Source organism: Natator depressus, chromosome 19, assembly GCF_965152275.1.
Source record: "Natator depressus isolate rNatDep1 chromosome 19, rNatDep2.hap1, whole genome shotgun sequence".
Classification (NCBI taxonomy): Eukaryota; Metazoa; Chordata; order Testudines; family Cheloniidae; genus Natator; species Natator depressus.
In genome coordinates this window covers 5,095,640-5,109,837 of record NC_134252.1, presented here as the reverse complement: position 1 = coordinate 5,109,837, position 14,198 = coordinate 5,095,640, and the positions used below count along the sequence as shown (strand labels likewise).

The following is a 14,198-nucleotide window of genomic DNA, read 5'->3' as shown; positions in this document are numbered from 1 at the left end:
TTCTGCAGCAGCTGCTTAGGCAGCAAGAGGTTTCTTTGCCAGCAACAGTCAGGCGGATGGTTCCCCTCCAAGCAGAAATGATGAGATGCTCAAAGTCTCCCGCCCCAACCCCATTATCCTTGCAGAGCAAGGAGCTCTTGGCTTTGAAGCACAGACACGGTAGGAACCCAGCCAAGAAACATCCGCTCACAGAAATCGCTAACACTCGGCACTGCTGACGGAAAGTTAGGGGGACATGAAGAGAGAGGCAGCTGAAAAGGTTGCCTTGCAGGGATTCTTTGAGAACGTCTCCCCACATCCCAGCCTCATGCCACGTCTGTCTGTTATCAGCTCTCTCTGCTAATGATCACTGTAAACACACCAGCCCTAATTCAGGGAGCAATATTTCACTCCTACAGTTAGAGCTGAAGCCCCTGGCTCCCAAGCCCTCTGTGTTTTGCTACAGTAATGAGCTTTGCGGCATCGTGTCGGATGTAAAAAGTAATGAAGACATTTGTCATCCAGGAAAATACTAGTTTTTAAAAGGGTGAAGGGAATCCCTTTCTCTGGCCTCACTGTTTTCCTCTGCAGGTGACTTATTCCAAAACGGCTTGTTCTGATTTGCTAAAGCCACTGTCGCAATTAACGAGCTGCCTGCACATGGCAAAACCCTTTCCATTGGAAACAGCCTCGACTCGATTCTGGCCTCTGTACAACCACTCTGGGCTATAAAGGATGGCCCCGGAGAATTCCCCCAGTGCAGGAGCAATGTAGCGGTGGCATAGATGGCCCTATGCTGCCCTCAGTGTAGGGGAGTGCTGGGGGCAGGAGGTGGCATGCTGGACAATGGAGAATCAGGCCCTCAACTGATGTGTTTGCATTGCTGATTATTGAAGCACAGGCACAAGACAAAAGATCCGATTCCATATCACCTTGGTCCTTATTTGCACCAGTGCAAGTTGAGTTTGGTGTGAAAAAGTAGCAAATCAGAATCGTTGGCTGACACGTACCAGTGGTCATGTTTCACGCCCACTTTGTGGGGCTGGAAATGACTCACATAGGGTGCAATGAAGCTGGGAGGGGTAGTGGGGAGGAAATCAGGTCCCAAGTGGTTTGGAATTTGTGGCAGAGGGTGGAGTTTTCAAAAGCAGGTGGCACTGGCCTAACTCTGCTCCCTCTAAAGTCACCAGCAGACCTTCCACCCCACTGGTTTTAATAGGAGCAGAGTTAGGCTAATGCTGAAGGCTTTTGAAAAAAATGGATATGAATTAAAGAAGAAACTTTCCAAGTGGCCATAAATCTCTAAGCAAATCACCAATTGTTCTGTAGATATGTCCTTCAGAGAGGATGAAATTGCCTCTTAATATTTTTCCCCTTTTAAGTGCAGGTTAAACTTGGTCAAGTGGAGCTGCTAAGTATAAGTGGCATAATTAAAAATTAACCACTCGCTCCCATTGCTTCTGCTCCATCTAGAGTCTCATCTCCTTGGTGCCTTGCTCTCAAGGGGATGGAAGGCTGCATGGGGTGGGAGTGGGGTTTTACTCAGCTCGGGCAGTTTTCAGTTCCATCGGGGAGGGAATCTGCTGATTTTGTGACTGAAGAGACTTGGATATCGGTGCGGGACAAGACTGGAACAGGGATGGATCCTCCTCCCTGATGCCCTATCTCAGATTCTCATAATCGCATGTGATGTTTGCGTATCAGGACATTTCTCAACTTGGGGGGTGGGGAGAAACCCCACTCTGGTCCAGAGTTTCAGAACAGCTCAGCTCTCCATGAGGCACCAAGATGAGTGGCCAGATCTTCAAAAAATCTGCCAGCAGGTGTTGAGAGGGGAGCTGAGGGTTCTTGTAAATCTATCCCTTATTTTGACACCTGAGCTCTTTTGAAAATATGGCCCTGATTGCAGGCGATGAGCACTTGGAAATTGGTTACAGCGAGTCTATCCCTGCCTGTCATGGATACAGGACATCCCATGTTTATGTGCAACATCCAAACTGACGTGCGGCACATGGGACATGTGCATGAAGCAACAGATCAGATGTGAAGCCTGAGACGGGCGCATCTGACTTATCTGAATGCAGGAGAGAGGAAGGGAGAATCTGAAGTTACATTGTGAGGAGCAATTTGTGAGTATGAAACCTCCCCCCCCAAATCAATGCTCTTCACAGAAGCACAACAGGAGCCATTGAATAGCAAAGAGCAGGCTGCAGTATTGACTTTGCCGTGTTATTTGTTATGTTTAGGGCATTCGCTGCAATGATTTATTCATCCTGGGCCACAGGACAAAGTTTACTCGTTATCGGCACCCACTGTCCAAGGTGCTGGAGGCTGGACCCCTGAGCTCCAGCTGGGCTTTCCAAGTCCTGCAGGATCCAGATCCCTCCTTTGTTCAGACGAATATAGACCTGAGAGGCCTCATGGCTTCTCTTCTCCAGCTGGAGGCTGGGTGGAAGTGTGGTGGACTGTCCCTCTGTGGGCCTGTGAAGAAGCAAAGGTTCATCGCACTAACCCTGGCCAAGTCTCCTGGCCTTCTCACCTGAGCAGTGAGGGAGGGAGCCACTCCAGTGCCCGTCCAGCTGGCACATGCGAGTGGAGTTGCCAATCAGACTCCGCTTCCCCAGGCAGCTATAGCGGACGACAGACCCTACCGTGTACCTATCGCCTGAGATCTGGGAGTGGGGCGGGGAGCCAGGATGGCCACAGGAAACCACTGAAACAAAGAGAACAACATTATGGCTTGCGTTACTATTTAACTGCAGGGGACGAGCGTTCAAAAGGAAGGTGCAGTGGATGCAGCTGCAAAACACTCCCCTTTCGCACCCACAAAGTGGAATTTGCAGACACAGAGCAAACAACAGTTATGGGTCAGACCCCTCAGTTGGTGTAAATCAGCATAGCTCCATTGACTTCAATAGAGCCTCACCAATTTACACCAGTTGAGGATCTGGCCCTATGTGACCTTACATGAACTGCCCATTGAAATCTTGCATACTCTTACTCCCTACTCAGAGGAGCTGGCACAAGTGTCATGCACCATTGAGGTGCTCAAAACAGAGTTGCAATGGTGCACAAACCTGGCGTTGGTCCCCGGGGTGGATTTCACCGGGGCTGGTCATGTAAACATTTGCACAGGGGCTGTCCCAGGTCTGTGCATGCAAATACCCAAATGCACACGCGAAAAAGGATTTTCCAGGCATACACTTTGCACATTCCCGTGAACATCCATCCCCTATTAAAAATGAATATTTACACACACACATACGCATGCACATATTCCTTGGCAGTATGGGATTCTGTCAACACACAGCCGTATTAGATGCAATGTCACACCTGATGAAATTACTCTGGCAGCTTGTAAGAACCGCTCACCCTATGATTGCTACTAAAAACACTGTTAACAATAATCAATTGGTTTATTTAGCTTAGCTATTAGGGTAGATGAAGCTTGGCTATTCACAAACAAGCTGACAAGTCTAAAGGCGATTAAATATGATCTGATCTAAAAGAGTCTTTATGTGAGGACCATTAGAATTTCTGAAGGGAAATATCAGCAATGGATGCATTTCCCCCTTCTACGTAGGTGGAATGCATGATGTATTCTTCAAGAAAAAGAAAAGGGTGTGGATGTTTATATAGAGTACGTGGGCACTGAAAGATACTGACACAGAGCTGTGACTAAAACCAATGCCTTTTGCAAAAGAAATGAGTTTGATAGCTAATAAACTCATACTGAAACTAACAATTCAATAACGGATACTCCAGCAGACACATCTAAGCTAAAAATCTGTGACCGTACTGGGGGTTGTAAAGCATTTGTGCAGACGGTTGGAACAAATTTCTTCTGTTGTGTTAGATTTTGCTGTGGTAGATCTCACTTACTGTATCAGAGTCCCTCTTCCACCCCTTAAAGAACAGTTTTTTTTCCTTCTCTAAAATACTCACTAGCCAAAATGTTCAAACCTGGGTTACCTGAAGGTAAGATTCCTGGGTCTACATTTTAAAAAGTGAGTAGTGATTACAGGCGCTAAATAAAATTAGCCTGATTTTCAAAGGTGGTGAAAACACCCATAAAATCCTCTGAAGTCAATGGAAGCTGTAGGTGCTCAATGTTTTTAAACCACTGGACCACGTTTCTTTAGCTCCTTGGCTATGGATGTCAAGAGCCCGGCTTGAGGCATCCAGCTATGAGAAGGTTGGCTATTTGATTTGAGTGCCTGTAGATTCTAAGGTACATGGTTATCACTTGTCAATTTCCCATGGCTTGTGCAGCATGCTTATAAATGTAAGATGGTGACATGCTGGTAACAAAGGAAAAGAAAATGTGCCAAAAAACTAGTTTTTATGATTTGGTGGGAAAAGGATAAATAAAGGAATTTAAAAAGATTGAGGCTTTGGAACAGCTCAGCTGAATGAAACTTAAGGGGCTAGGTAGGAGAATTGATTGTCTCCCTCCATTTCTGACTGTTTGATCTATTTGTCCTGCAAGGTACAACTCCTGAACAGCAGATGCATCAACAGCAAGTAAAAGAAATCCTAACGATTTTACTCTTGAAGAAGGAATGTAAACACGAAAATCAATAACCATCGCTCATCTGGAGCTGGTGTGTTTCCCTTTCGCCTCACTTGCCCCCTGTCCCTACCACATAGCCTTTCTTCCTTGTTAAGTGCTTTGTGGGTTTCATGGAAAATTGACTGGATCCACTGAGGAGACTTTAACTGAAAGGTTATGTCTAGCTGTGCAGGAACTGAGCACATCCATCGAGAGGTTCTGCTTTCTCTATCTGCCTGAGCGGCTATATAATTTGCAATCACCTTTACCGGGTTACAATGACCCATCTGGCTGCTTTGGATTTTCTGTTGGGGACCATTAGGTGCATGGTGAATTATGCCATTTTCTCAGGGCCTAATCCAGTGCCCATTGCAATCAGCGGAAAGACTCTGCAGCCAGGCCCCAAGTGCAGTGTGAATTAGTTGCTAGTGCACTGGACTGGGACTCAGAAGACATGGGTTCTATTCCTGGTTCTGCTGCTGGGTGACCTCAGGCAAGTCACTTTGCCTTTCTGTGCCTCAGTTTCCCCATCTGTAAAAAGGGGAGAGTGATACTGACCTCCTGTGAAGTGATGAGATCTAGTGATGAAGAGCTAGGTATTACTATCATTGTTAGTCCAGCGTCCCCAGCTGCCTGACTCGAATGAACCTCCCGTACTGTATTACAGATCTTGTATCTATGGGTTTTGTACACTGCCTCTCCCCCATTGTACCTAAGCACCATAGGATTGGATGATGCTGTACTACTTGAAATTTGTCATTATTGTTATAAAATGTTTTTCTTACACAGTGTCTCATCCTGCCTGGTTCCAAACACCAATTTTTGGGGTTATATGGGTCCAGACTTGGTTTGGGCTCAAAGTTCTTGGGTCTAATATGCTTTTAAGGTGACAGCAGCGTGTGTGTACACGCACACACGTGAGCTATAAAGCACTCATAAGCAATAATACACCACAGGGTGCATCACCTAGGGTGCACTAAAGGCATGTCTCACGAGACAGAAAGAGTTCTCCAACACCTCAGCAGCGTACCTCGAACCCAAACTGCACATCCTGGAGTGTATTAAGATGGTTGTTCTGATCAGTTCTGAGCGGTGCGGCTACTGGCTCAAAACCACACAGCTCAGAGTTCCCATCTCCCAAATCAGACTGCTCCCTTAACCCAATCCTTGGCACAGAATCCCATATCTTTCTTCACTGTGCCTTTACTTATAAATATCTGTAACTAACTTAAAGGCAGCAAGCATTAACGCTACTTTAAGGGGAAAAAAAATCTACAGCATGACTCAAGAAGCGAGTCCTCTGGAGCCTGCATTTTGCAAAAGAGTAACAGCAATGAAGGTGTTTATTTTGATACTGAGCTGACATTGCCTTTCTCCAAAGACATGTGAGCGAGTGGGTGTGTGGAAGTTCGGATGTGTATGAGCTGTGCTAAATCTGCTGTGGCTAATTACATGCTGCCTTGCTATAAATTCCCCGTGTGGTATCTACTGGAGAACTGACGCTTCTCTTCGCCACCTACAATATTGTCGCTGGAGCGGAATGGGGTCAGGAATCCAAACTCAAAGGCGTCTGCATTTCATTGGTGGGTGAAAGGATCCCCACCTAATCTAATCTCTCTCTAGACCATATTTTTTCCCTTCTAGGGGCACCATCCAAAGCCTGGTGAAGTGGATAGGAAGATGAACACTGACTCCAATGGGCTTTGGATCAAACCTTGTAGGCATCATTCAGCTAAAGAGTGATGGAAACCCTTTGAGATGAAAGGCTGCAATGGATCATTTGAGTGTGACTTCTTTAGCAATGCCCTAAACAAAAGGGTTATGCTCTGAACAACTTACAAAGACACTGTGGGAGGGACCGGTCCCAAGTGCCATCCCCCTGACAGGAAAGTACATGTGTGCCCAATAAGTAATATCCATGGCTGCATTGATATGAGACAGTTGTTCCAAAGCTGAATCTGTGAGGACCACTTGGCTGCACTTGACGGATGCTGTTTTCCAGGTGCCCGGGGTCAGTACAGTTTACAACTGCAAACAAATAACAGAAAACAAAAATACAAAACAAAGGGTGTAACAAAGAACAAAGGACTCTCTCAAACAAGGAGAAAAAGGGGAAGAAATCTCAAGTCACACATTCTGCAGTTTGGGTTCTTTCTTTTTTCTGTCTTTTAAAAAAAATCAAACAAAATCATTGGATTTAAAAGAAGAGATCTTCTGGGCCTGATCCTGCCATGTGATGTGCAGAGACAGAGCCTCGCTGATTGGCTCACTGCAGGATCAGGCAGTTAGCGAGCAGGTGAGAAAGGCTGACTTTGCCATTGACCAGGCAGCAGTAGGGACAGAGATAAGTGGCTTGACAGAGTGTAGAGGAATGGAGTGCAGGGATGGGGAGGGGAGGGAAGGAGGGAATTTGGTAAGTGAACTTTAATGCTAATACTGAAGGAGGCAGGAAGCCCTGGAAATGAGAGGGAAGAGAGGTTAGCATATGGGAACATGACTGAGTGTTTCTGGGTCAGATCCTTGGTTGGTATGGATTGGTGTATCCCCACTGACTTCAGTGGGGCCTATCCTGATTGAGACCAGCTGCAGATCTGGCCCAGTGATTTTTTTTCTTATTAGCAATTCACACTTCGATAGGGTGGTAGGGAAGGGGGTGAAGCCTCAGGATCGGGATCAGCTCTGGGGTGAATAGGTGCAGCGCCCCTGAACTCGGGGGGGAGGGGTTGTATCTGCTTATGCCACATAGGAATGTTTGGCCTTCAAACATCACTCTTATGTTCCCTACTGAGCTGCAAACTCTGCTTTACATTGACTCATGTTGGCATCTAACTGGATTTCAGGAACCAGGAGTAACCAAGGATGTGGCACAGAGAGAAACAAAGTCCAACTCATCTTGATCACAGGGGGTGGCATTTGCACCATTCCTTCATCAGCAAAACCCCCATCACATCCTCTCTGTGCTTCCCACTTACACTCCCCCTGCTGCCTTCATCGCACCATGTCAGCTGAAGGAATGACTAAGCAGGAAAAACAAAACACAGCCCCAGTCTGCAAGGGTTTTTCCCTGGGCCAGAGTCGCAGCTGGTGAAAACTTGTGGAGTTCCACCCACATCAACAGACTGACGTGACACTGAAGGTGACGGCACTGCACCGATTTACACCAGTGGAAGATCTGGCCCAGGGTTGGTAACTAGAAATCAAAAAGTTCACGATGAAAATAGAAGAGGAGTCCCCTGTTGGGGCTTAGCCCAGGGGCTCTGCTCCGTGCGTGGAACAAACCCTTCCTCTACCTCCATTTCCCACGCAGCCCCTCTGATGCACCCAAGTGCGTGAGGAGGGGGAAGACAAGCTGCTGCTATTCCCTTGTCACAACCCAGTTACGCCTGAAGCCATTTCTGATCCTTGGACTATAGCTCTAGCCACCCTCTACCCCTTCCAGCAGCAGCTTCCTTTGAAGGGCCTGAGGCATTCATACGCTCCAGGCCTCAACCACAAATGAGGACCAGAGGGAAGATGACTTACTGCGGCAGGTGGGCAGGGAGTTGCTCCACTGGCCATTCGCCAGGCACTGTGACTGGGATGCCCCTTCCAAGTGGTACCCGATGTTGCAGACAAACTTGGCCACGTCGTTCAGGTTGAACTGGTTCCCCTGCGTCAGGCCGTTGGCTGGGTTGCCTGGGTGACCGCAAGTGATGGCTACAATCAGAAAGTGGAGACATTACCTCTGTGGCCCCCGTGGTTGCAGAAAGTGAGCCTGGAAGGACAGTTCTCAAGGAATAAGGTCACCAAGAAAATACCACCATATTCCACAACAGCATCGAGGTCCATGTCTTTGGAATGACACTTATTTACACCTGCTGTGTTGTTACTGCTGGGGGCATTTCCTAAGGGAGTTCAGCACCCAATTCCCACTACATTTCACTGTGATTTGGGCACCTAACACCCCTAGGCTTCTCTGAAAATCCCAGCCATTATTATTAATTCATTCGCGGAGCACCCACAGAGGTGCTAGGCACCACCCAGACATTCAAAGCCATGAGGCCTGATTCTTCTCTCGCTCCCCCGGTGTAAATCAGGAGCAACCCCACTGAAGTCCACAGAGTCACACTGGGCAGGGCGGGGGGGGGGAGGAAGGGGAGAGGAAATAGATTTAACCGGAAGAAGAAAGTCAGGTACCTAGCTCAAAGAGCTTACAATCCAAATGGCCTGAGATGAGAGAAAGGAACATAAACCCTCCGGCTCCAGGGCGTAAATCAGCTTTTAACTGATGGGGGTTAGGAGGAAACCCAGAGTGTCTACTGCGGGATTTTCTCATACCTTCCTCTGGCGCAGATAGGCCCCTGTCAGAGACAGGGTGCTGGGCTAAATGGACCAGGGCTCTGACCCACTGTGGGATGCTTATGTTCTGAAGACAATGCAAGGGGCAGGGTGGGGACAGAGAGACAACGGACACAACAATAGGATTATGTGGACAACCAGTAGAGACAGTGTTGGATTTAATACAGGCTTGGTTGGCTCATGGCTGGTTGGCCTCCTACCCCCCTGAGAGAAGCATGGTTGGCTCACAGCTGCTTGCACACCCCTACAGAAACAAGCCTTAAAGAAGGATTTAAAGCCATAGCAACCGTACTGGAAGGAGTAAAGTTGGGGACCTTTACTCCAGAGTACAGCAGTATTTTCGGTTTGCAAAGGAAGCTTGAGGATTTTCAGCTAAGAGCCTTCTGGCCACGTTAAGAACATGGCATCCTTTGATAGTCAATAAGAAAGCAACATTGACTGGAAGACATAGGAATTGCCATGGTGGAACAGACTGATAATCCATTACCAGAAGTCCAGTGTTTTGTCTCCGACAGCAGCTGTGCCAAATGCTACAGAGGAAGGTGAGAACAAATAATATACCTAGTCAATTGGGCAAGACTATACCACGGGGAGAGAAATTTCTTCTGGACCCTAGCTGGTGACTAGTTTAGGCCTTGAAGCATGAAGATTGACAGCCTTTTGGTGCTACTCAAAGCAGACGTCATGCTCTCTCTGAGGTATCCATGAGTCACCATTAGGGTCCTATTATAGCAGTTGTGAACTAGGTGGTGGATTCTTTGTCAACATAAAAAGGAGAGTCTCTCTAGACTGCACCTATCTCAAATTCCAGTTCGTACATAGCATAGCAACTCTTGTGGAGCAGGTTTAAGAAAAGAAACATTAACAAGACAGGGAATTATGATGGGATAACACAATGCCCCACTTCTATATAAATAATGACACAGCCTCAAGGCATCTATTTTCAAAACCCAACATTGCTCCATTTTAATTACTTTAAATGCATGTTACCCCAAAGGGCTGCTGTAGTTTTAATTACTTTGAGGCCATCTTTTGAATATCAGGCCCCTGCACAGGATGCTCCGAATCCACGAGCAGCCAAATCAGCTTTTAATTGCCAAAAAAGGAAATGAAGCTAAGCTAAGCAACTGAAAGTCCCATTAAGGCCCCTGTGTTTGAAAGGTAGGTCACCAGTGCAAAGTGAATTGATGCAGTCAGGCCATGGGACCCGCTTCATTCTAATGGGCTGGGCGTACAGACCTTCTGTTGGATTGGTTCCATGAGAAACCAACCGATTCATGAAAAGGCATGTGCTTTACAAATGCTGTGGTTTAATTAATCTAACTGGCTGAAGGTGTGGTTTGAAAATTCCCGCCAGTCAATAACAGTTGGCTACCCAGCAATCTGACTTACTGGCCTGGGCTCATTACTCACCTCGCGGGCTAAACGTGTTTTCTGCTTCTCATTGTGGTTCACAGATGGCTAGTAACGATGAACCAAAATGTTGCAGCTAAACACTCGCACACTTTGGGTGTATTCGAAATCTGGTATCAGACCCTGAGCGCAATTTTCATATGACCGTTATCCTCATAACAGAATGAAGGGAAAAATGGGTGCAAACGGCTCTGAATTTTGGAGCACCCATAAAGTTTTGCAGTTTGAGCCCATTTCTAACATTAGACTTGTGTCGGTGTTATTTATTGTTTTGCAGGGCAGCTACTGGCTGCTCTGTATCTTGCTTTGAAATAGATGTTGCTATCATATCTGAGCACATAAAGTTATAGCAGAGATAGAGGAGGTTGGAAGCAAACAACTGGCAAACCAGGATATGAAATATATGGACTGCGTCATCTGTTGATAGGAAGATATTAACATCATAGTCAGAAATCCAGTGAATTATTTCATTAGCTTATTTACTGAAAAGAAAAATTAAGATTCTGGGCAAGGTGACTCCTAAGAATGTGTCATAGGATAGGGACTAATTCTCCTCTCACTAACACCTGTGTAAATCAGGAGCAACCCCACTGATGTCTATAAAGTTGCCCAGGTGTAAATGAGGTGAGAATCAGTATTTTGAGCCAGATTCTGGCCTCAGGTCTAAATCCAGACTAGCATCACACATTTGAAAGCCAGAATGGGCCATTATGATTTTGTCTCCTGCAACACACAGGTCCAGAGAATGTCACCTGGTCACCCCCACATCCAGACCGATACCCTCTACTTCAACCACAAGTTATCTTTTAGGCAGAGATCCACCCTTGCCATGGAGGTTTTTCTATATGACTTCAATAGAGTTTCTCCAGTTTGATACCAGTGGAACTGAGATCAAAATATAGAATGATATTATTCCATTCCAATGTACCGCCCAGGACATGGTCCTCTGGCACAGACACAAGTGCAGCAACTTCAAAAGCCCTCATCAGTTAAAAATATATGAAGAAAAATAAAATAAACCTAAGAAAAAGGTGAGAGAGTTTGTGGATCTGACACTGAAATGTGCACAGAAAATCAGTGGCCAATATTTCAAATCTTGCCACTCACACGACACATACAAAGTATTTTTTTGCGCATGCAGGTGAGATATTTGTGCACACAAACACACATTTTGCATTCACAATAGTTGTGTGCTCCTGAGGGAGGCAATTTGTGAAAATCTGGCCACAGGTATTTTAGCAACGGGAAATTCTTTGTGCAGTAGGGATCTCTTGAACAGATGGTAGATTAGAGGCACAAAATCAGCAGGGGGACAGCTCATAAGAAAGCCCATAAATCACAAGTTAGCAAAATGAGGATGCTCGCTTACACAGTTTGCCAGTCTGATTTTGTTCCCAGCATGGTGGCTGAAATCACCCTCGCTCTTTGGAACGCCCTGAGAATTAATTTGTTTGCTTCCAATTCAGGGTATCTTTTGGAAACCTGATTACATTTTATTCTCTCCCTTTTTGAAATGAGTTTTAATGCTTGTGAAAGGTGCCAGATTCACAGCCCTTGAGGCTGGTGCTTGGCTAAGGAGAGGACAAGCAGTTCAGAACGGGCTGCAGCCAACGTTTCTCATCCATGTGTTTCAACTTTGAGCCGGAAGGACCAGCTGCAGGCATGAGATGGCAAGTAGCCTCCATGCTGACTCAACTCCACGGCAATGCAACACGCCAGTATCTGTTCAGAGGGGCACGGGGGATTTTTTTATTGTAGGAGATAGTCTCAGTCTTGTTCCCATCTTCCCAACCTCCAATCATTAATACAAGCCTAGCTGGCAATCATTTCTCACTAGGGCTGAAACCTCGACTGATCACCTAGATGCAAAATGCTCCCTCCCCAACCAGCTCCAACCAGTCCTTCCTTGCTTGTTCAAGTGACTTTTCCCCCAGTTGCTCTCTCAGTCTCTGAACTCCTAGATGAACAATGGTCGGACACTTCCGCCTCTGTCCCTTCAATGGCAGGGCTAAATCAACCTGACAACATACTTACGCACACAGACAGGAGTTTTTCCAGACCAGTGGTGGTCCTGCTGGCAGATCCTCACTGACATCCCAATGAGGCGAAAGCCAGGGTTGCACTGGTACACCACGCTGCCTCGGTAGTTATAGTTCTCTCCGCTGATCTGCCCGTTGACGATGGGGTTGGGTATGCCGCAGTGCCCGGCTGGATGGGGCACACAAGGGAATCCTTTCAGAACTGTGAGCACGCAGGGGCCGGTGGCAACAAAGCAAAGGACTTGCCATTTCGGGATATGGGGCCTGACCCAAGGCCTGTGGGGCCAATGGGTGTCTTTCCACTGACTGGAATGTGCTTTGGGGTCAGGCCCGGGGGCATTTCCTAAGAGGGTGAAGGGGCCTAGTCCCCACAGTAGTAAATAAAATAGCAACAAATAAAAATAATGTATCACTTTTATAAACCTCTTTCATCTTCACAATCCAAAGTGTGTTACACTCATCAATCAGCTGAGCCTCAAATCCCATTTAAACATGTGCTTAAACCCCTCTGAATTCAGTGGGAGTGAGACTTAAGCACATGCATAAATTCTTGAATGGGGTTCTGGTCTCTCATTCCTTTGTGAAACATAATTCATCACTTTACACAGATATCACTCCAGCACCTACCCAAACATTTCACTTCAGTTCCACTCCAAAGCCCATTAGCCATGCATTCCCGCACACGTGACCCCACCAGGGTATAGCCGGTATTGCAGGAGAAGATGGCCGTCGCGCCGTAGATGGTTAAAGTCCCAATCCTGTTCCCACTGGGAGGCGTTGGCAGGTCTCCACAGGAGATAACTGAAAGAGATCCCAAAGTATGCAGTAAGGAAGAGCAGCTGGGGGAATGCTTTAGAATGCAATGTAGTCTGTGGAACTAATTGTCACAAATTATTACTATGGCCAAGAATTTATCAGGATTAGAAAAAGAGGATTAGACGTTTACATGGCTAATGAGAACATCCACAGTTGCATGACACAAGATGAAAACATATGGGGTATAAACCCTCATGCTTCAGGACATAAGCCAAACTCTAACTGATGGGGATCAGGAAGAAACATCCCCTATGGACTGGTATTTCCATAATTGTTCAGTATGGGATTTCTACAGCATCTGGCAATGGTCAAAATCAGAGACAGCATACTGGACTAGACAGTCTGATGCAGGTTGGCAATCTCCATATTTTGTATTTCAGATGCCTTTTGGGTAGATATACAGAGGTAGCTGGGTGACATTTAATGGCCTGACATATAAAGGAGGTCAGGCTAGATGATCTAATGTTCCCTTTTGGGCTTAAACTCTATGAATCTACGAACGTTCGGGCAACCAGAGTTCTAAAGAAACTATGAAGTTAACATCAGAAGTGTGACCCCAGAGACATCCGTATTTATTCCCTTCCAGTGACTGCCAGATCAGCTTAAAAGTCAAAAGATATATTCCAGGGAAGGTGCCCAAAGTTTGGATGACATGCCAAACTTCCCCAGTGACTGGGGGGAATGTGTGGATCCAAAGTTTAGTTATCACAAGCTTTAGACTGAGGTCCCGCCCACAAAGTTCAGATCTGACCCTCTTCAAGCTTTCTGTCTGGCCAGTCTCTAATATTTTCAAACTCCCTAACGCTTCCAACTCAACATGAGATTTGAGGATTGAGCTGGGTTCTTTCTGCCTCCTCTCTTGCCACCAAGATTCTGCAATTGGAATTTAGCTGACAGTGCTCCCGACGAGGCAGAATGGGAGCTCACTCACTCCCAGAACAGGTTGAGCCCTGAAATGCCAACAAGAGCAAAATCTTGCGTCTGACAGTGAAGTCGGCAGCTGCATCTCCAGACACAAAGGTTGAGTAAAAGTGCCATTTCGAAGGTCTAATTTTTCTGTC

General features: G+C 46.4%; 1 protein-coding gene across 1 annotated transcript in view; it reads right to left on the bottom strand.

Moving 5' to 3' along the window:
- The window catches only part of CSMD2 (CUB and Sushi multiple domains 2), a 536,547-nt gene that overhangs the window by 45,788 nt on the left and 476,561 nt on the right, over window positions 1-14,198 (bottom strand). The window contains exons 52-56 of the mRNA XM_074934462.1: window positions 12,949-13,122; window positions 12,317-12,490; window positions 8,054-8,227; window positions 6,371-6,559; window positions 2,519-2,692 (exon numbers count right to left, since the gene is read on the bottom strand). Coding sequence (XP_074790563.1) covers window positions 2,519-2,692; window positions 6,371-6,559; window positions 8,054-8,227; window positions 12,317-12,490; window positions 12,949-13,122 — 885 coding nt within the window. The remainder of the gene's footprint in view (window positions 1-2,518; window positions 2,693-6,370; window positions 6,560-8,053; window positions 8,228-12,316; window positions 12,491-12,948; window positions 13,123-14,198) is intronic.